Source organism: Labeo rohita, unplaced genomic scaffold (assembly GCF_022985175.1).
Source record: "Labeo rohita strain BAU-BD-2019 unplaced genomic scaffold, IGBB_LRoh.1.0 scaffold_61, whole genome shotgun sequence".
Lineage (NCBI taxonomy): Eukaryota > Metazoa > Chordata > Actinopteri > Cypriniformes > Cyprinidae > Labeo > Labeo rohita.
In genome coordinates this window covers 787,036-810,409 of record NW_026129535.1, presented here as the reverse complement: position 1 = coordinate 810,409, position 23,374 = coordinate 787,036, and the positions used below count along the sequence as shown (strand labels likewise).

General features: G+C 36.7%; 1 protein-coding gene across 1 annotated transcript in view; it reads left to right on the top strand.

Annotated features, from left to right (window-relative positions):
• timeless (timeless circadian clock) overlaps window positions 1-23,374 on the top strand; it is an 85,769-nt gene that overhangs the window by 39,506 nt on the left and 22,889 nt on the right. Inside the window, exons 14-17 of the mRNA XM_051103967.1 lie at window positions 7,068-7,187; window positions 12,681-12,832; window positions 16,013-16,110; window positions 17,667-17,787. Of these exons, the coding sequence (XP_050959924.1) occupies window positions 7,068-7,187; window positions 12,681-12,832; window positions 16,013-16,110; window positions 17,667-17,787 (491 nt within the window). The remainder of the gene's footprint in view (window positions 1-7,067; window positions 7,188-12,680; window positions 12,833-16,012; window positions 16,111-17,666; window positions 17,788-23,374) is intronic.

Below are 23,374 nucleotides of genomic sequence, written 5' to 3'. Positions count from 1 at the left end.
AGGTATCAACATATACACCATATTTTAGATCATCAAAATATGAATTTAAAGAGACCAAACGTGGCATAGGTGGGTTATACGACAAGTCATCTATCATAACACATGCATAAAACAGTAGAAAGACAAATACAAATACAACAGACAAAAATGAAAATACAATGCAGTAATACTGTACACAATGACCTGGGCTATGTTTGATAGGAAGGTCAAAGAAAGGTTTGTCTGTGATTGAATAGGAAAGAGTCCATTTCGGTCCACAAGTCTCCGGGGGCGCTACTGTAAAAATGAACGTGGGTACAACTTCCGGTGAGGCGGCGGACGTAGTATACCAATGGTATTTGTGTGCTAATTAGCGAAGAGGCTAAGTGTTTTTTAGACCATTGTTTACTTTGTAAAGATGCACACCTTGAGTGAACGTATGAGAGATGTCATTACGTTCTTATATGCACAACATATGCTTTTCGAATTTGTGTTCCCACATCATTAGCAAGTTTGGATCGTTAGAGACATCAGAGCTTGTGTTAAAGGGCATGCCAGATGAAACCGCTTTATTTTTTTTTTACTAACCACCAGATCGCGCTGTTTTCGACACTCTCTAAGCTTTGACTCTTTTCCCGAAACAGTCAGAGGAAAGTCTCGGTGCTTCACGAGGCTTAATTTGCCCATCACTCCTGTCAACTGTTGAATGAATGAATGTCACGTCCCGCTTGTTTACTTTGAACCGGGAGACGCTCCTACTTTTGACGCAAGGCCTCATGGGGCGTAGGAAACTTGTGGATAGGCAAATGTAGTGTGTTCTGCTCGCATTCCATCGAGCAATAAAACCCACATTATCAGATGGTTGCCCTGGCAACTGAGCCCTTTTGGGGTTGTCTCCAGAACCCCAGCATATAGCTGGCTGTTGCTTTAAAGATTATTTGCTAAATGTAACAAATAACTGTATGTCTGATTGGTCCAGATGCTACACTACAGCATAAATTCCGGGTATCTCTTGTTCTTTGAAACCATAATAATGGGGAAGAATGCTGTCTTGACAATTGTCCAGAAGACAATCATTGTCACCCTCCACAACGAGGGAAAGTCACAGAAGGTCATTACTGAAAGGGGTGGCTGTTCACAGAGTGCTGTATCAAAGCATATTAAATGCAAAGTTGACTGGAAGGAAGATGTTGGATAGGAAAAGGTGCACAAGCAACAGGATTGACCGCAAGCTTGAGAATACTGTCAAACGAAGCTGATTCATACACTTGGAAGAGCTTCACAAGGAATGGACTGAAGCTGGAGTGCACTGAGAAGTGCACTGAGCTGTTGCTCAGTGGACCAAAGTTCTCTTTTCAGATAAAAGTAAATTTTGCATTTCATGTTGAAATCATGGTCCCAGAGTCTGGAGGAAGACTGGAGAGGCACAGAATCCAAGCTGCTTGTAGTCCAGTGTTTTGGGGTGCCGTGACGTCTGCTGTTGTTGGTCCATTGTTTTATCAAGTCCAAAGTCAATAAGCCGTCTACCAGGAGATTTTGGAGTGATCTGCCCACAGTGCCAAAACCAAGTGATTTGCTGACCATGATACTACTGTGCTTGATTGGCCAGGCAACATGCCTGACCTGAACCCCATATGGAATCTATGGGATATTTTCAAGAGAAAGATGAGAAACAGTCGATCCAACAATACAGACAAGCTGAACGCTCAGTAATGCCTCAGCAGTGCCACAGGCTAACTGCTTCCGTGCCGCACCTCACTGATGCTATAAATTTTTGCTAAAGGAGCCCTGACCAAGTATTGAGTGCATGAAAGAAACATACATACATTAAACAACTTGAAATTAAGCATATAGCGTTAGTTCTGGCAGGTCACGTGAGTCAAGCTCGCGTCAGCTGATCACATCTACCTATAGAAATACGACACCTATCACGGCATTCCTATATAAGCTCTATTCAGTATTATTCGGCAGCTTTGTCACTTGCTCAGAAGCAAAGCAGATAGTCTTCGATTTCATTCTCTATAAACATTCAATCAGGATTTCGCAACAGGGGTTCGTTTCCCACCGAGTTTCTCACCAGATTTGAGTTCTTGAAAACGCGAATTCGCCGTGTTGATTGATATAAGCTGATGGACTCGGAAGTGACCTGAGCAAGCACTGCTTCTTACAATGACACATCATGATGTAAACACTTTGCCCGCAATGCCTGCAATTTTCGCTGAGTTCTGCTAATGTGCCTGCATCACAAGATCTGCTTTCCCTGCTAGAAGCAAGATATCAAGAAGGGTTAAAAGCATCCACGTAACAACTGGCCATTTCACACTTTATTTAACGAAGCTAAGCTATTATTTATTTCATTCTCATTGCCTAATGCTATGTTGGCAAATATGCTATTGTTAAATATTGCTCATATTTTAAGGCTAGTTATTCAGTAATGTTGTTTGCTAGGCACGTTGTTGCTTAGGCTTTTCGGTTGTATTATGACACGCTAGTAATATTACTAGTTAAACTTACCACAGCGAGGCTCATTTTTAAATCTGTTGTCAAGGCTGTTGGATGTGAAACAGGCTTGCTGTTTTAGTATCAGGAATGCGGTTTCATTAAATTTATCCAACTATTATTTCCAAAACACTGTGTTTTAGTTTGTGATATGCTGTTGATTAAAGCTATCTAGTGTATCGGTAACATGCTTGCTATGACACTTAACGCGCTGTATTTAGATTTTGCTACTAAAAGAAGAAAAAAAACCCTCATTATTTAGACTAACGATTATGTGGATAATGGCAACATGCCTGTTGCACCATATGCTGTCTTCATTAAAGGGGCATGCTGCTCTTCTCAGCTTCTTAATAAAGAAGAGCACCCTTTGCTGCTTTTCTTCTTCTGTAAGGGCATGCTGCCCCAAGTCTATGCTATTTTAGAAGGTCTTGCTTTAAAGGAACACTCCACTTTTTTTGAAAATGGGCTCATTGTCCAACTCCCCTAGAGTTAAACGGTTGAGTTTTACCGTTTTAGAATCCATTCAGCCGATCTCTGAGTCTGGTGGTAGCACTTTTAGCATAGCTTAGCATAGTTCATTGAATCAGATTTGACCATGGCAACTCGCTCAAAAATGACCATATGTAATGACAATATTTTTCCTATTCAAAACTTGACTTTCTGTAGTTACATCATGTACTAAGACTGACGGAAAATGAGAAGTTGCAATTTTCTAGGCTGATATGGCTAGGAACTATACTCTCATTCTGGCATAATAATCAAGGAATTTTGCTGCCATACCATGGGTGCAGCAGGCGCAATGATATTACGCAGCGCCTGAAAGTGACCGGCACTAAATTTGTGTAGATGCAGAGTTGTGGCCGGCAGAGTTGGCGGCTGTGTAAGGTCCATGCGATTGGCCCAAAGAAGGTATACAATGGTAGCCGAAGGTTTCTTGCATGTTTGGTCTTTTCAGTTATTTAATTTCAGTTAGATTCAAATCTGACTCCATTTTATTATCTAATCTGACTCCATTTATCTCGACCTAATCTAATGATTCTATTTACTCTTTAATATTATTGTACTCATTCATTCGGGTGCTCATGTCGCTCAAAGATATCGCTTCGGCCGTTAGCGTACCTTACGGTCACATTCTCATCAGTCTTGGTTATTAGACAGAGGTAATTGACTAATATTTTAGGCGGCCGCCCCTATGCTTGCTCATTCTAAAAGTACTTTGATTTAGTCCCCCTTGGATCTGTATACAGTCAAATAAAGCAACATTATCTCTAGTCAGAGGTCACGACCACTACTGTAGATATAAGCCGACCAACATTACTTCCCTGTAGTAGCTTTGGTATGGTCATGCCATGGTTTCCCATGTACACTTAGCTAGAGTAACATTACAATAAACAGAGGCCATGGCTCACCCTATTTAGGTTGGTCGAACAACATCCAGTTGACCCAAACGGAAATTCCCTATAAGCCCTTACAATCTAAGAACACTTGAACTAATACCAAGCATTAGCCGGGTTATTAGTAATTAGTAATACCAAGCATTAGTTGATGTGCCCTATGCTCCATCTCAACTGAAATTTTAGTCTGTTACTAACCTGACACAGGGAATGCGGTAACAAGGATACGATGTAGTCTACTAGAGTCAAAAATTACAGAGCAAATAAGAATAGAATCAAATGTAACAATTTATTATCAGTCAGGTAAATATGTATTATGCCAATTCTACAGCCAATTTAAACGTATGAAATCAATACAAAATATCAAAATCTCAAAGACGAATCTAAGAGTAAGATGCATACCTGACTTGATTGTGTAAACACACTTCGTACCATGGGCTCATTCTGGTTACAGAAAGCCCTGATCTTCTTGCTATACTTCAAGTACTTCAGACCCAGGCAGACATCCCCCGAAATGGAGACAGGAACTAACAATTTGAATTTGCATTGATCAAGTCTTAGACTTGATCGTTTGCACCTTTTGGGGACAGATGGTAATTTGCATGAAAGAAATAGTACACCCTCAACAGTGAGCAAAATATCTCTGAACTCTTAGGATCTGTTTACCTTTTAGTTTACTACTTGTGAGAATGAGACCATTGTATCAGACACACAGTGACAGTTCAAATGATGCCAAACATTACTATGGATATCACTTGTATTCATGTGGAACAATATATTATGCTATTGACCATTCTGAGGGAGATGGGAAAATTTGGGAAAATTGTCAGGAAAAGCTGATTCGAGAACTTGAGAGAGCTTCACAAAGAGTGGACTGAAGCCGAAGTCAGTGCATGAAAAGCCACCACACACAGACGTCTTCAGGAAATGGGCTACAGCTGTCACATTTCTAGAACTAAGCCATTCCTGAACCAGAAACAACGTAAAAAGCGTCTCACCTGGGCTTAGGAGAGAACTGGACTGTTGCTCAGTGGTACAATTAATTTATTTAATTACAAAATTAAAGAACTTCTCCATGATATTCTAATTTTTTGAGATGCACCTGAACATACAAAAGTATGTCAAAATATCCATCTTGGCAAGTATCCTCAAAAACATTGTCTTTAAGTGAATATTTTACATTTAATTATTCATTTTTTTTACCCAAACACATACAAACCTAAAAACCTACAGTACTGTTTAATTGATATATTTTTAATTGTTTATTTATTTGTGCTATTCAGGGCCTGACATTAATTTTTTTTTTTTTTTTTTTTTGGGCTCACCAGCCACTGTGGCTAGTTGGTTTTCCAAAATTACTAGCCACTCAGCATTTTTACTGGCCACAATTTTGTTGGGAAACTACGTTTTATATGACTAAAGTTACTGCGTACTAAAATTTATTTTAATTGATCTCCAGGTCTTTTTCTATTTAAAGAGCATTTTCCCTAACTGTATTAAATGCATGCGTCTTTTGTTTCAAATTCTTATATTTTATTAATAATTTCATTTCATTTAAAAAGACTCATTAAGAAAATGATTCATTAAGAAATGCGAGATGCATGACTGTTCTGCTGTGAGTGGAATAAGTGGTAGGGTGCTGAAGCAGTGTGCGGAAGAAATGGGTCCAATTCAATTTGAGATTCAGTACGTTCCTTAAATTTGTAAAAAGGCATGACAGATTATAGACCAGTCTTTCTTACCTCACTTGTAATGAAGGTATTTGAAAAATTGGTAAAAGAGGTATTGGTAAAAATGAAACCATTTCTCAACCCGTTGCAATTTGCCTACAGGGCAGGGAGAGATGTGCAGGATGTGACACTGACCTTACTAGACCTGTTGTATAAACATCTGGAAGGTAGTAGTAATCATGCAAGGCTATTATTTGTAGATTTGTCTTCTGCATTCAGAACCATCCAACCAAGCTTGTTGCTTCACAAGCTTAGGTCGAGTTTTGGTGTGCATACAAGAATGGCTGCTTGGTTACTTACAAATAGGTCTCAGAGGGTAAGGGTTAAATAGCATCTTGTCAGGCCCTATGACTACATCTGTTGGCTCACCATAGGGATGTGTACTTTCTCCTCTCCTCTACATCTTATATACCAATGAGTGTCATAGTCGGCTTGAAAATCGGTACATTCTTAAGTTATAGTTATAGTTTGTTGGTCATTGAGGAGAGGGAACACAGGCCAATTGTCGAGTAATTTGAAAATTGAAGTCGAGAGGCAGGTCTACTTCTGAACATTGAGAAAACCAAGGACGTGCATTAACCTGCGGTAGAATCAGGCAGTAGTTCCATGATCGTCGATAATCATTTGATTGAAGTGGTCAGAAGTTATATGTACCTAGGTACTTTTATCAATAACAAATTGCTTTTTATAAAGGGTATGTTGAATTGATTTTAACATTTTCATTGATTTGTTGGTTTGCCTCTTTAAATGTTAAACAAAAAAATTTATTATCAATTATTGACTGTTTTATCAGTTGTTTGATATTCAGGTGCTGAAAGCACATCATATTATATCTGACATATCTCACCCACTTTATGATTCATTTCAGACCCTTCCCTCTGGTCACTGTATAGGGTCACTTTAGCTAAGACAAACAGATTTAAATTTTCGTTTGTCCCACATGCTATTAATTTGCTTAATTCACACAGGAAGAGGTAGTTTTTAATCTTGTTTTTCTTACGTGTTACTAATGTTGTGCATTGTCTGTCTTGTATGTGTAAATACAAAATCAATAAAGTTTTACAGTAACAATAAATAACAATAAAAATGCAGTCTATTTTAGTTTATCATCATGCACAAACTTTTGTATCAGGTTATGTTGACTATAAGGCCACGTGTCCACCAAAGCCAAGCACCAGGCGCTCTGCTGAAAACGCCCAGCTTAGAGCGCTTGAGAGTGCAGCGTTTTTTTTGTTTTTTTTCCTTTAAGATGCTGTGGTTGCTATGATATGAAATACGCTTTAGTAATATGGCAGATGCGCCGTGAATGAAATGTATTATTATTTTTCATAATATTATGGTAGTCCGGCAATTCCATCTGGTAAAAACATGAATACTCGGAGGCGAGCAATATCAACTTTTCCACTGTTATTCAGTCTTTACTTGCAAGGATTGTACAAAATAAATTTATTTGTGTGATTTTTAGAAAAAAAGAGTGAAGCGAAGAAAACGTAGCCAGAAGACCCTTCAGACAGAGCCAACAGCTGAAGATCTGGAGCAGACATGGGAAATAGTGTCTCAAGAGCTCAGAATGTCTGGCTTTCAGGTGAGTTATAGAAAATCAGTGACAAAAAGAAAAAGGGATGACATTTAATTTTTTTTTTTTTTTTAATTAGTTACTGTAAGTTAAAACATTTTTTTTGTTTTGTTTTTAAAAGTCTTCAGAATCTTTCAGACCTGTCTGACAATGGGTGTGGGAAGCAAATTATCCTCTCCAGTACTGGTACTAAAGATCCCAAAACATCCTATGAATTGATAATACATTAAAAGACTGACATCATATCAACACATAAAATACATAAAGTTAGCAAACAGTGAAAAGATACAGTATCAGGGCCACCAAATCAAAATCAACAGTATACATAAAATAATCATATCAGCATAAATACAGACCTGTAGCATAAAGAACATCTTAGGCCTGGGACACACTAGATGATTTTCAAAGCTTGACTGATTTTAAAACTGGAAGAGGCCACAGACTTAAGGACAGTTATACCAATATTTGACCTTATAATCCTCTAAACAATTCGGCCAGACCGCGAGACCACACATCTGTCGATTATAGTATTATTTTCACAGTGAGACGAGATCTCACTGAGAATCCCAAGATCAAACGTGAAAAAAGTGGGTCATCTCCTTTCTTGGCATGTTTGTGGCTGCCAAGTTTTAGCTATAGAAGCACGCCACATCTGGTTGATGCAGGTATCACGTCAGAGGCACCCTGATCAAGAGTTTGATGTATACGATTTGTGATCAGGGATGCTCCAACTCGATTGGGAGCAGTTAAATAATCATAATGACACCACACAATTGAGGATTTTTTTTTGGACAAAAAATCATTTGCGACGCCTCAAATTGGGCCACACCCTCCCGATTGCTTGGGGGTGCAAATACTGTATATTTAGTATACAGTACACAAGTAAGGATGCACTCATACGATACTGCACTTCTCATTAAAATACTTGTACTTGTACTTGTTCTCATTAAAATGTGTTTTCAATCAAATGCTCCAATGGCAAAAAGAAAAGAAAAGAGAAGAAAAAGAAACAAGAAACACTGAGAACAGAGCAAATAGCAGAATGAAAATATCAGAGATTAAGGATGTTTATCAAGTAAATGTATATTATTGAAAGGATATTAATCATAAAATTATGGCCACTGTTAATTTTGATGAGCCTTTTTTGAGGTATGTTGCCAAACCCCACTACTTTTCTTTTCCGAGGGAAAGTTCACTGTCAAAGTGGCTATTTTCACTTAGATGATTTGTCTGTCAGTTGAGGCCGTTGGTACCGTTGGGCTCGGGCTGAAATACAGGGCTCTAAAAATGTGCAGGACGCTTTTACAAGCTACTTAAAACCGAAGGAAAGTGAAGAAAAGAGGGAAAACTGAAACAAACTAAAAACAACAAATGCTTGATGCGGAATGGACGCTAATTTGAAAGTAAAAGTAAAATGTGCACACCGCTTTTACCGAAGGAAAGCGAGGAAAATAGGGAAAACTGAAACGAAATAAAAACAAACAGTTGCTAGATGCTGAATTGCTGCTTGAACTTGAACTATACTTAAAGAACATATTGCTGTACTGTTTTCCCCTTACCTTTTTAAAAAGGTCTTAAATTTACCCTCATAACACCTGCAGAAACCCTGATATAAATTAATATCAAAGACTCTTTCTGTCTACATTATGAAAATTGGTAAACAAACAAAAAAAATTATGAAAAAATATTATGTGAAATTCCTAATAGTAGTTTTAACAATTCCAAATTACAACAATGTTAGGTTGGGTAAGTACATTTATTCAGCAACCACAATCGCAAACAATATAGTCAAAATCTCATGACAGAGCTCAGACTGGCTAAATGACACCTCCTTTTAAGATGAACATCTCACGTGGAGATTGCTAAACTGCAGCTTGTTTGTGGGTGTTATCACATTATCACTGGTGCTTTCACAGTGAAGAGCTGAGCGCGTGGTTGTTAGATTGCAAAAATTAAGGAGAACACCAGGCAAAAAAATTAATCCTTTTAAAAGAGAAGTCCACTTCCAGAACAACAATTTACAGATGATGTACTCACCCCCTTGTCATCCAAGGTGTTCATGTATTTCTTTCTTCAGTCGTAAAGAAATTGTTTTTTGAGGAAAACATTTCAGGATGGACTGATAAGGTGCCCCGAGTTTGAACTTCCAAAATGCAGTTTAAATGCGGCTTCAAACGATCCCAAATGCTGTTGTAAACGATCCCAGCTGAGGAAGAAGGGTCTTATCTAGCGAAGCAATCGGTTATTTTCAATAAATAATACAATTTATATACTTTTTAATGTCAAAACCTCATCTTGTCTTGCTCTTCCTGACCTCTGTTTTTTTCTGGTTTATGACAGTTAGGGTATGTCAAAAAACTCCCATCTCATGTTCTCCCTCAACTTAAAAATCGTCCTATATCGCTGTTTTACCTTTTTTGTTGAGGGTTTTTGATGATCATTGCATGTTCACTTTGCAAAGACTGGGTCGGAACTTCTGCAGCGATGTAGGATGGTTTTGAAATGATTTTTGAAGTTGAGGGAGAAAATACGTTACGAGTTTTCTGACATACCCTAACTGTCTTGAGCCAGAATACACAGAGTTCAGGGAGAGCAAGACAAGAATATAGCTGCAAGCAGCGATGGGCGGGCCCTCGCCGCCAGTGCATCCGCAACCCTGGTGCTATCAGAAAAATGGTGCCCAGCGGGCACATGCATTGACAGTAACCCTGTACCAGTTTGGATTGAAGGGTCACAGCAATGAAAGGGTTAAAAGCAAAGTGCTTGTAAGTCAATCTGATACACTGAGAATGAGCTGAAAAAGATTCCTTATCCTATGAGGTCATCTTGAATTCATCCTTGGTATTACAGTCTTCATCTGCTAGTTTACAAGTGTGATATTTTAAATGTTTTTGCAGTCTCTGAAAACATGATAAACATATTTCCTAGGAATGACTTGTTTTTCAAAAAAGTTGTGAAGAGTTAGGATAATGCACTTTAAATGCTCTCTCTCTCTCTCTCTCTCTCTCTCTCTCTCTCTCTCTCTCTCTCTCTCTCTCTCTCTCTCTCTCACACACACACACACACAGACACTCAACTACCCCCAGTCACACTTACACACACACATAGACACACTTTATCCCATCCCCCGACACAGAGTTAGAGTGAGATCAGATGTTGAATAGTTTTTCAATTTTCTATTTTTTGTAGACTATTTTATATCGATGGAACTCAGCATTTATTTCTCAGAATGACTAGTTGTAAGTATGTAAAAAAATTTTAAGTGTTTGGATGCTGCATTTTAAAATTACGGTTATGTTGTTTATTGCTACTTTAATAAATCACCATAAATCAACCATTCAAGATATTCACAATTTAACATCTTCAGTATGTTGGCATCATGTTGACAAAGTTTGGTGTAAATTCATTGTTTTTTGTAGGAGTAGTATTCATTCGTTCACAGCTATATTTTTCCAAAAATCCACATTCAAATCAAAATAGCAGACTTCCTGTTGGTCGCAGCTAATGGATGTAAATTAGAACTTGTCCGGCTTGATGAGAACAATATACATACCGAGTTTGGTGTCTGTAGCTTAAACTAACCCCCCCACTTTTGACAAAAGGTGGCGCTATAGAGCACCTCCTCCACACCCATTGATGAGCTTTTGCCAGTGTCTGACTATCATTAATACTGATGTGTGTTGAGTTTTATGAAAATCTAAGCTTATTAAGTGGCCCAAAAACACAGGAAGCAAACGTTAAAGTTTGACACGTTGCCATGGCAACAGCATTTAATGTATCAATGACCCCTTTACAGATTCTCATCGGCCATGTTTTGACATTATTCTGATGAAGTTTGAAGCAAATCAGGTAAAAATAACCATGTGATTTCAAAGCATTTTTAAAAGAGACACACTTCCTGTTGCCAGTTGGTAGCGCTATAACTTTGACTTCTGATAGTCACATCTATGTGATCGACCTCATACAACAAACAAACTGCTGAAGTTTGATCAAAATCAGACGATGTATGCAAAAGTTATTAGGCACTTCCTGTTTCTCATTTCTCGCCATAATTTCAATGCCTCGTCACGGCCAAACCGTTCAAGATATCAAAAATCCCCTCACAATTTTTAATCTCCAATGTCTTAAGATCATGTTGACCGAGTTTGGAGGCAATTGGGTAAAAAACCTAGGACTAGTATATCAAATTCCAGAGCATGCATTTTTGACAACCCAGAATAACCAACTTCCTGTTGGGATTAGTTAATGACATTGAGGGTGAAAGTTGTTCAGATTGATGAGTTCTATATGTGTACCGAGTTTCATTTGTGTAAGTGCAAGTATGTGTGCTATATGACCCTCCAAATTCCAGGGGGCGCTGTAGAGTCCCCTTGCTACGCCCATGTACCAGTCTCTGCCCGGCCCTAATGGCCGCAGATTCCAAGGTGTGCCAATTTTCAAGACTTTTTTTAGGCATATTAAGGGCCCCAAAACCCCCCAAAACCTTGACAAAAAATAATAATAAGAAGAAGAATAACAAAGAATCCTTCGATTCTTTCAGGGCTCGGGCCCTAATGAGCGTTTGAGATTAAGAAGTATTTAAATAGTATTTTTTTTTAATGAAAATAACGGATCGTTTCGCTGCATAAGACCCTTCCACCTCAGCTGTAATCGTTTGCAACCGCATTTGGGATTGCTTGAAGCTGCATTTAAACTGCATTTTGGAAGTTCAAACTCGGGGCACCATAGCAGTCAAAAATCCTGAAATGTTTTCCTCAAAAAAATACAATTTCTTTACAACTGAAAGACATGAACATCTTGGATGACAAGGGGTTGACACATGAAACCACACATATGAAACCTCATGTAGTAGAGGCATGTACAGAAGTCCACAATAATAGTTTGTGTCCTTTTTTTCAACAAAAATGAAAATAGATTTTGGTAAAGTTTTTATTTTTTAAAACACATTTTAGTCTTGTCTTTTATCATCAACAATATTGCATGTTGATATAGTCACAGTTATAGTTTATTGACCTTATTGTCATCTCGTCATCGTCTTGTTTTAGCCATGGGGTTTGTCAACAAAATGTTTTCATTAACAAAATTAATTAATACTACTACACTTGAAGTTGTGCAGATTGGACACAGGTTAGTAAGATTGCAGCGTCTTCTGTGTCAGATATAGGAGTTTTGTTGTTGTCGAACTCCAATTGCATATGGGACGGAAAGTTTCTTCTGAACTTTCTCCCTCCCCCCAAACTACATGGGGGAAAAATAAAAAATAAAAATCATTGCAATACCAGTTCTTGCATTTTAAAGCATTTTATTTTTAGTGCTTGTGTTTTGGAATTCAACGTGGTTTTATATTTAAGCTATGAATATTTCAACTGGAAACATTTCACAAATAATTTTGATGAAGGACAAAGTGATTTGCAGAAATGGATGATCTGATTTTTCAAATCGCCTTAGCTTGTTGTGCGTATAAACACTAAGTTGTGTCATGTTTTTCATGTTGGTTTGCAGTTGTCAGAGAGTTTGACAGAGGGTGCTGTGCCCTTTGATGCCACATCTGAGACTCCTGTGGATGAGCAGAGGACGGAAGCATTGGTCAGGATTCAAGACTGTATTATGTCTCGCACAGGACCTGAAGCTTTGAGTTTACTCCGTGCTGCACGGTAAGACACACTAAAACACAGACATAGTAAGACATAGTGTATCTTAACCCTATAAAACCTACGGGAGCGCCGGCGCTCTTTGTGTCTTTGTTTAGGAATCAATAGAAACTGAAACCAAATGTGTAGCACAATAACAAATTAGGTATCATTTTAAAGCTTAGAAACTCAGCTTTTCTACAAATTCAATTATTCTGATCAACTCTAAAGGAGAGCTGAGTAATCCCTCTAAAACCAAATGTACCGCCAGTAGGAGGCCCCCCCTCTGCGAAAAAATATGTCAGAAACATCATACATCTCAGATAGTCATGTGTAATACGTCATTTGAAAGGTAATAGAGTAGAATAAAACAAGTATAATTGTTTGGGACTTTGACTAAACTTGAGTGAGTTTTTGTACGAGAAGTCTCCCCCAGGCTCATATGAAAATAATATATGGATCCAGCATGTCTGTCACTTTATTGCTTGCAACTTTATAAAACATGCTCGATCATGGAACAATAAACATTATTATTCAGTCTATTATTCAAGTCTCCTGATTAAAAAGAGACCAAATTTGCATTAATTTATCATTTATATCAAAATATATGCCTCATGAATTTATAACACATAAAACTGCACAAGTGACATGTAGCTTAGCAAAACAAATCTAACACAGCTTTCATTTAGCATTTTAGCTCGTCCCTTCATGACACATGCATATATCATGGAAAATGGCATGTCATTATTTGCAGAAAATTCTCCCGATTAAAAAGAGCCTAAAGCCTCATCATAATCCATTTAGATATAAAAATATTCCTTATAGAGCTATATATAACACTTAAAAAAGAGGACAAGTTAACTTAGCAAAAAAAATCAAAGGCTGCTGTCATTTGAGGTTTTAGCTCATAACTTCAAGAAACATGCTTCAATCTTGGAAAAACAATCTGTCGATCAGATCGAAAGATATTAGTCGTATAGCTGTTTAAATGGTTTTTACGCTTGACATTTCAACAAACATGCTCCAATCATGGAAGATATTTTATATATATATATATATATATATATATATAAAACTAGGTACCATTTCAAAGTTCAGAAAATCAGCTTGCGAATACATCCAACCATTTTGATCAGCTCTTTAAGACTGCTGAGTAGTCCATCTAAACCGGATTGTACCGCCAACATTTTCAAATAAGCCTGAAGGACCTGATAGGGTAGATGTTAAACTCTGCAGGGCTGTTTGATACCCCTGGCCTACAGCAACACAAAATATCATACTATTTGAAAGCTTAGAGAGAACTTTACAATGCATGTGGCCACTTTGATTAACTCTTAAGTAGTGCAGAGTTATTTGCTGATAATTAGAAAAAAAGTTTTCATAATTTATGTAATGTTTTTTTTTTGTGCCATGTACTCTAATATGTCAAAAACAGCATACACCTCAGATGTGAACCACTGTGGTCACATGGATGCCATGTGCCATACTTCATGATATCACCACAAAATTTACATCACGTACAGCCTATATATTGCAAAATATCACCAAAAAAAGAAGTTTTCTCATACCTTATTCCCTTCCCTGAGATATTGAATATCAAATAAGAAAGGTAGGAAAATTTCCTTTGAGAACACTTTTTTTTCTTAAACTTGATCACTTATTTCTCAGTATGAGAATGTCTATATTTAAAGACTAGTTTTTTAAAATTATTTTTTCCCCTAAAAATACAGAAAGATTTCTATCAAATGATACCTACCTTTTGATTCTCCTTGCTACGGTTTTGGAGTTATGAGCCATTACTTTTGTGTATATCACTCAGAAAACAACAGTTTTTAAAATGCTTTCAGGGTGTCAAGAGTTAAACAAAAGGCCTCTTTTGATACAAAATGCTGTAACTTTTGAATACATTATGCTATCTCCACAAAATTTAAAACAGATAGAGCTAACATGATGCAGAGCATCAAAAACTGCATTAAAACTTGGAAATGTACAAACTGTTTATATTAAATATAACTAGGGGTGGGAGAAAAAATGAAAAATGATTCTCTCATGTATTGTAATTGTCTTTTCAGGGACTGAATCAGTTATGAAAATTGCAATGGTAGAAGGACTAAGTGGCAACAATTTTAAAGATGGACCTATGTAGACTACTCAGAGTGCCCATGATGACCCTTGTCCACAGCCAAAAAAAGCCCCTCAAAATGGTGCACAAGCAACAGAACTAGACTAATTAATAAAAATTAATAATAAAAAAAAGAAATGTAGCTCAGGAATCATTTTTCTGATTGTGATTCCCAGAATCAGATCAGTTACGTTCGGGAGGTGGCTAAAGATTTCCTCCCCCTAAATGTAATAGTGTAATAAAACAACTTTCCTTACATGGTCTTAATCATTTGTGTAAGTATGCTTCTCATTTCTATAAATGCAAATAATTTAAGTAACTTTAGTTAAACATCCTGTCTGTTTTTTATTTTTATAAATGACATTAAGAGGTCTTTTTCATTTGTTGATGAGCTATATCAACTGTTGTATCGTGCATGTGCGTGAAGTGGTGATATAACCAAACTCTTAACTTGTGGTGTGAGCAGTCTTATTTCATTACAATGATTGTTTGCATAACTTACAAAAGTAAATAGTAATAAAAACCTTAAAAAGTAATACAATAACAACAATGAAACTAATTATAATTTATAGTACAGGTAACAGTACAATGCAATACAATAGCACAAAGATGCAAATGAAACAGAAAAAATACTACAAAGCTTAAAAAAAATCTAACGAAAAATAAAACTGCTGTTTTTAAAGTATTAAATTAGACATGCAAGGATTCTTATTAAAAATACAAAATTTAGTCGGCATCGATAGCTTTGTGGGCAGTGCATAACATATACAGTGGGACTTATAGTGTCGTTGCACTTTGGGCATCCCAAATACGAGTCATGGCTCGCAGCCCAATCACTTTCATGATCCCATCCCCCTCTCTTTCTCCCAGTTTACTGTCTACATACTGTCCTGTTGTAATAAAGGCAATAAAACGACCCAAAAAAAACTACAAAACTTATGCAATGTAGGAGTACCAAACTGAGTTCTTTTTTGCTTTATGACTTTTTTTTTTTTTTTTTTTTTTTTTTTTTTTTTTTTTTAATTTTAGAAAGAAAAGATGTTACTCATTCTCTTGCTAAACTGTTTTTTTTTTTTAATCAGAGCGGTGTGGCCTGAAGGAGACGCATTTGGATCTGTTGAGGTGGAACCTGAGGAAGAACTAGAACTTCTGAAGCAGATACTTTTCACTAAACTCCCTAGTAAGCTTACACTACATATATAACTGTACCTGATACCATCACATATTACATATTAGATTATACTTCTTTACCCAATACCATTATAGAGAAGACTACAGTATGCTGCCATTCCTGGCAACATCATCGTCTATACTTAATGCTCTACTTGTCTAGTATTGTTCAACAATACTGTCAGGTTTGTTAGAATAGTGTATATTATTAAACCTTATAATATTGTTGTAGTTTGTGAAGTAGAGCATGGCACTAACAAGGTCATGATGGGTTTGATTGGCAGAGGATATGTAAATGGATAAAATATATACCCTCAGTGCACTTATTTTGCACCTACCAACATTTCAGTTGTTTTGCCAGTATTGCTACTTGCTAAATTCTGCAGTTCACAGTCCTAAATGCATCTTACCCAACAAGTGGACTGCTTATAGGCGCAAGCGTTCTGTGGGTCAAACAGCCTAGGCTACTTTTTAATGATGAATAATGTTCATTGCTTATTTTATTTACACATTTTATGCATTTCAAATGACACTATGGAATACGGAGCCCCTTTTTTTAATGACATGCAAACAAAAATATATTTATTGTGGCCACGAATTATTTAATTTGTACCCTCCATTTATTAATTTGTAGGCATGTAGTACTAATGTAATCCCTTGTTTTGTTTTTAATTAAAATAAACTACTGCAACAGGGCCACGATTTAATAAAATAAGGGACTGAATTCTTAATTAATGGCCACAGTTTATTTCAAAGAGGGAACAAATAAGTGGTGGAAATAATATAAATATATGTGTATGTAGGTACCTCATGATGTGATTCATATAAATTCTTGACTTCACAATTAGCTCACTGAATTAAATGTAAACCTTGAAATTTAATTTTCTTCCCATTTTAGTCAACCCAATATTGTAAGAGAAATGCCTTTTTTTTTTTTTTTTTTTTTTTTTTTTTTTTTTTTTTTGGTTCCTGTTAATATCTGAATTAGCAGATTATAGTACTTCTCCTGTTTTTGTTGTTGTTGTTTTGGACATTTGTTAGAATCTGCAGTCACAATGTACACTGATTTTGAAACTTAGCTCCCTCTGATTGTGCTGCATCTTTCTTTAATAGTTAAGGCCCATACACACCAAGAACAGTAACTATAAAGATAACTATATTAGCGTCCACACAAGCGGACGATGTCGTCTGTTTTCTTATATGCTGTTGTACTGTTGTACTTATGTGAAAGTGCAATAATTCTGATGAAATGAACTGACAATTGTGATTAACAGTTGTGATTTATATTTTTTTTTGACTAAAATAATTGATTTAACCGTATAACCATTATTGTGCAGCCCTATGTTCCAGTATCAATAGTCTTTTTTTGTTGTTGTTGTGTTTTTTTTAAGTGTCAAAATTGTAGCTAGATGATCCTAGCTATGATGTTTTACTGCTATTGGTATGGACTGAAATGTTAGCATTCTCACAATTCTACTTGATATCATTACAAACATAGCTACATTTTACTGTTATACCAATATTGGAGCGGTTTGGTGATGTGTTGACTTTCCTTTTGATGTGTAGAGTCGGTTCCTTTAGATTCTGCTGTTGAGGAAGAAGATGGAGTTGAGTTGGAGGAAGAGGAAGAGCTGGAGTCTGTTGCTGTGTCTGAAACGGAGTTCAACTTCTTAGATTTCGTCAAGAGGTATGTGGAGAATTATTTATACTGTGACGAGTCGGCTGCCTCCCCCCTAATTGTCAGCTTCACCCCGTCGGTAATCGCCGCCCTTCACCAGGCTCCCGACGGGAGTGGGCGTGTGGGAGGAGGAGGGGCGCTGAAACATCCAGGTCTGGCAGCGTGTGATGAGGCACACCTGATGTGAATGAAGCCTCATCACCGCCGCTGTTAAAATGCCGAGCACGCCTCTCCTCAGGAGACTGGTCTCTTCCCCGTGCATGCACGCTGGTGTCCTCGTGGGTCCAGGAAGGGTGCGTAAAGGGACGAGCTGCCGGACCCGCGGTCCGGACGTGAGCCGCATGGAAATGGCTGCGGGCCAGGATGCCGGGCCTTCTCACCCGCCTGAGGAAGTGCCGCCGCTAAGGAATGGATGAGGCCGCTAAAGGAAGCCGCTACCCGCCACGTTGCTGTGGACCCTGGCGGGGAGCAAGTGCGGCCGCCGGACTCCGCCCCTTACCTGGACCCTTCCTTTCTGAACACTGCCCCTCCTGCCCACACCAGATGCCCCATTTATTTTGGACACTTTTTCCCCCTTTTTGGACACTTTCTGTTTATTGTTTAATAAAAGCCTCTCCGAGGCCTGACGTCACGCCCACTGTGTCTGTCGCTTTCCGCACCCGTGACAATACTTAAAGGAATGGTTCACCCAAAAATGAAAATTGTCGTTAATTACTCACTCTGATGTCATTCCAAACCTGCAAGACCTTAGTTAATTTTTGGAACACAAATTAAGATATTTTTGATGAAATCCGGAGTCCCTGCATAGACAGCAATGGAACTGCCACGCTCAAAGCCCAGAAGGTAGTAAGGACTTCACTATGTGATGTCCATGTGACATCAGTGGTTCAGACTCAATTTTATGAAGCTGTCAGTCTTCGACACGTTCGCAACAGTACCACGCATGTGTAGGGTGCTGTTGACACAGGAGCCAGCGTGACATAGAACCCGAATGTACTGTGCGTTGTTTGCAAGCAGAGGAATGCACATGCATGCATCGTGGTACTCTTGTAACAAAAACCACAGGAAAAAACAAAACAAAAGAAAACAAAAATAACTTTTCTTCTTCCGTGTCACTCTTTGATGCACATTCACGAGTACTATGATGCATTCGTATGCATTTTTCTTCTTGTAAACAAGCCGCAGCGCACCAGGTTCTACATTAGAACACCAGCTCCACGCATTCGTTGTGGTACTTTTGTGAATGCACATTGAAGACTGACAGGAAAGAGAAGACCGGGGATGGGACAAAATATCAATATGGCGATATATCGTTGTCCTTCTCCGTGCGCTATGAGAGCGATATCTGACGCCAAATATCAATATTTTCCAGCCACTGTATTAGCTCTACTGGTGTATATATATATATATATATATATATATATATATATATATATATGAGGAGCTCTTTTCCAAAACGGTATAAATCCATTTTGATTAATTTGAGTAAAAAGTGTTTTCTTTACCAAGAAAGTGGTAAGATGAAAACCACTATTTTCTGTTTTAAACTTTCACATAGCATCTTTAGATTATAATAACATAAATTCAAATCTAGGTTTTGATTTTTCAAAGATTTATTATAAAAACAGATTATTTTTTCCCAAAATGCAATAAATCCATCAGGGGTCTATGCTTACTTTTCTTTTTAGAGAAAGTATAAGTGATGGAAAGAGATGGCATAAGTTCATAAACTCTTGTTGAGATTAATGTTTTAAATATACAATTTTGAACATAGAAATATTAAATTATTTTAATAACTAAAAAGAAGATAAAAATGAAATACTGCCAGTAGGTGGCGGTAAGTCACTGATTTAATTTCTGAATCATATCATTCATTTGATTCGTTAGAACGGCTGATTAATTCAGGAATAAAGCAAGTGACTCTTTTTTTATGAATGGGTAATTGATTCATTGACTTACTAGAAAACGCACGTTCATTCGTAAACGAAACACCGCCGTGTTTGAATGGAGACGCGCAGCAGCTAAGTTGTGATTTTGTTTCAAACTATTTTTGAAGATGAAATAGAGCAAAATCAGGCAATAGTGTTATAGTCAGACAATGTAAGTAGTTTATTTAACTGTTGTATTAAATCAATATCTCATTTACATACTCCCTTAAAAATCATTGAAAGCTGTCAATCATCTTAGTTCATCAAGATCTCACAAAATTATAATCAACGATATCTGATATCTGACGAATTCTTTCATAAACAAAGTGTAGAGAGAGTGTAAATAAGAGATTCACTGAGCAGTGTAGAGAGTTTCGTTTATTATAATTTTGTGAGATCTTGATGAACTAAGATGATTAACAGCTTTTAATGATTTTTAAGGGAGTTTGTAAATGAAATATTGATATGTCTGTGATACATTACTCAACGTTGAAAACTATGGATGAGGGTGTATTCAAAGCGCCGCCTTTACGGTTTACAGTGCGTGAAATGCTGCGCTGTGATTGGCTGAGTGGATGTAGCACATTTTGCAGAAAAGGGAGACTGGCGTTTGTCGCGGTTTGGAAAAAAAGGGAGAAAACATGACAATAACTCGGCGGTTATCGCATTTTGCGTAAAATTAAAAATTGCCTTTTCAATACCGACCAGAAACAATACTGATTTTGGCAGGAACTCAATTTTGTAAAAAAAAAAAAAAAAAAAAATTGCGTTTATCGCGTTTTGGAAAAGAGCTCTTCATATTCAGTCGGTGACTAGCCTAACCTCTGAGCTCGGATCGCTGGTGGATTTCCCTCGCTATATAAATTAGAGCGAGACAGCGGCGCTAGCGTACAGTTTTATGTGATCAAAACTGGATGCTCTCCCTCTCTCTCCCTTCTCTCTCAGATATTACAGTATTACAAGTATATTGACAAGAAGTTAAATGTGTTGCTTTTCACACAGTGCAAGCTTTTAATAAGTCCAAGAATGAAATGATTAATTTGTTGAATTTGATTTACAGAACTTTTGTTCTTGCTTGGACTTAAATAAAGAGAGAGAACTTGCACTTAACCGTATTTACACACATTTTGTTTTCATAGACGTTATCATGATGTATCGTTATAGTAGTGTATAGCAATATATCAGTTATCACAATAATCACATTATTGTGATGTTATCGTGAGCCATGTATCGTGATTATATCATATCATGAGGCAGGGGCGTTTCTAGGATTTTAAAACATCCGTGGCTGGTGCCAAAACATCAGGGGCTAGTGGTAGTTGGTGGGAGCTCACATCATGCTCACATAAGATTTTGTTAGACACAAGTGGTTGAACCTGGATCCTTCTAGGTGGGTCCGGGGGCATTAAACTGGGTGTTAAAGACCTTGTCACACTATTAACAATAGTAAATACTAATCACTGCAAATAGCAAACATATCAAAGTATTATAACAAAATTGTAACATTACAAAAATATGTTAGACAAATAAAATAATACATTTGAAAATGTATTTAGAACTGTAACAAATATATAGTCGGATGCAAAAATAGGGCCCTATTTTTTTCCCAAATTCCATTTTATTTTATTTTTTTCAAATTCTGTTTTCTGTTTTCATTTTTCTGGTCTTCTTTTTAATGGTTAAATTTAATTTTATTAATCAAAATGTATTTAATCATGTGTAATTAATTAAAACCATGAATCTTATACAATTTACTGTCAATTTATCAAAAGTTAAGAAAAATTACATGTTTAGGACCCTATGAAATGTTTAATTTTTTTTTCTCACTTTACGTTTTATTGTTACCAAATATGTTTTAGCATGTCTGTTTATTTGAATGCATAAAAACAACTTTTATTTATTTTTACAATAGCCTTATGGAATTCTGTGTTGTGTATTTTTCTGGTTTGAAGGTATAAAATATTGATTTAATTGATCTTTTAATGAAAATTATTAAACTATTTCCTATTAAAATATAAAACATGGAAGAAATATTGTATTAAAAAATATACATTTTTATTAATTAATAGTAGTAGTAGTAGTAGGCACGTACATTATACTGAATGATTAATAAAGTTAAACCGAACTTTTATTTTGACGGGTTGTCGACTTGCCGTGAATACTTTTAAATTTCTTTATGTGAGCATTTAATGTCTTTATGTCCTCATTTAGTGAAACGGCAGACGTTGAAATCACTGCACGTGTCAGTGTTACATGTGTAGAAAACGAAACCGCGCATCCGCGCCGTTCATTCATAAAAAGACACGCAGAACATGCAGGATTCATATTTAAATAGTCTTTTGCGGCATAATATTTACAGATACTAGTCCATATCGCGACTTGATTTAAGTTTAATGACCAACTTTTGATTAAATCATTCAAACTTTGTCAAATTCCGTGGAAATCATAGGGCCATACAAAAAACATTCGGGGCTGGAGTAAAAACTTTCGGGGCTGGGTTATGATTAGCCCTAGCGACGCCCCTGTCATGAGGTACCCTGCAATTCCCACCCCTAGAGAAGACATTGAATAAAGTTATTTTTAGTTTGCGTACAAAAAGTATTCTCATAGCTTCATGAAATTAAGGTTGAACCACTGATGTCACATAAACTATTTTAGTACTACATTTCCTTACTACATCTCTGGACCTTGAATGCAGTAGTTCCATTGCTGTCTGTGTAGGGTCAGAAAGCTCTCAGATTTCATCAAAAATACCTAAATTTGTGTGCTGAAGATGAACGAAGGTCTTATGGGTTTGGAATGACATGAGGGTGAGTAATTAATGACACAATTTTCATTTTTGGGTGAACTATCCCTTTAAAGTAGATGTAAATATAGTTTGTTTTTCCAGCTAAAAACTAAATTAATAGTTTTGTATTTTCTGTCTTTATAATTAATACCGATATGCCAATAATATGGTTTTTTTTTTTTTAACATTCTGGGGTCTGAGGGTGTTTTTGGGCCCTGGAGAAATTTTGGTTATGCCCTAACATTTGTGCTTTTTTTTCAGTTTCTTATAAAACTGAAACAGAGCAATACTGTCTAAAAAGCAAGTTATTCAGTATTAATTTTTTTGGACTGTTAAATAATATTACACAATTGGTCTTCCTGTTACACCAAGCTGTCATTGCTAGTACTTGCTAGTAACGTGACTTTTTCTAATAGTGGCAACAGCAGATCCTGAATCCATGGGTTAAAAAAGTAGTTCCTCACTTATGCACTTATGTAATGCTTGTTCATTAACCTGTTATATAAAAGCAATATCCTACTTGTGATGGTGGTATATCAGCACAGCTGTCATTACCTGCAGCTCAATGCCCGGATTCTGCTTTTATAGTCATAAAATATTTATTAAAGTCTTTCTTATCTTAATCTTGGTCAATTATAGACAAACACAACCTAACTGAACTAAAAACACAAGTTGTTGTACTTTTTACATTTTTATTAAAAACCTTGAGTTGTGTATATAGAGTTTTGCACTACCAGCGGATGTGGAACTGACATAAAACTGTTTACTAAATATTTTTGTGGTAACATATATAACATATAACCTTAAAAAGCAAAATGTGATTTATACATGTTTTATCTCTGTTAGGTAGTCAAATGGTCAAGAGAGGTTTGGTTTAAAG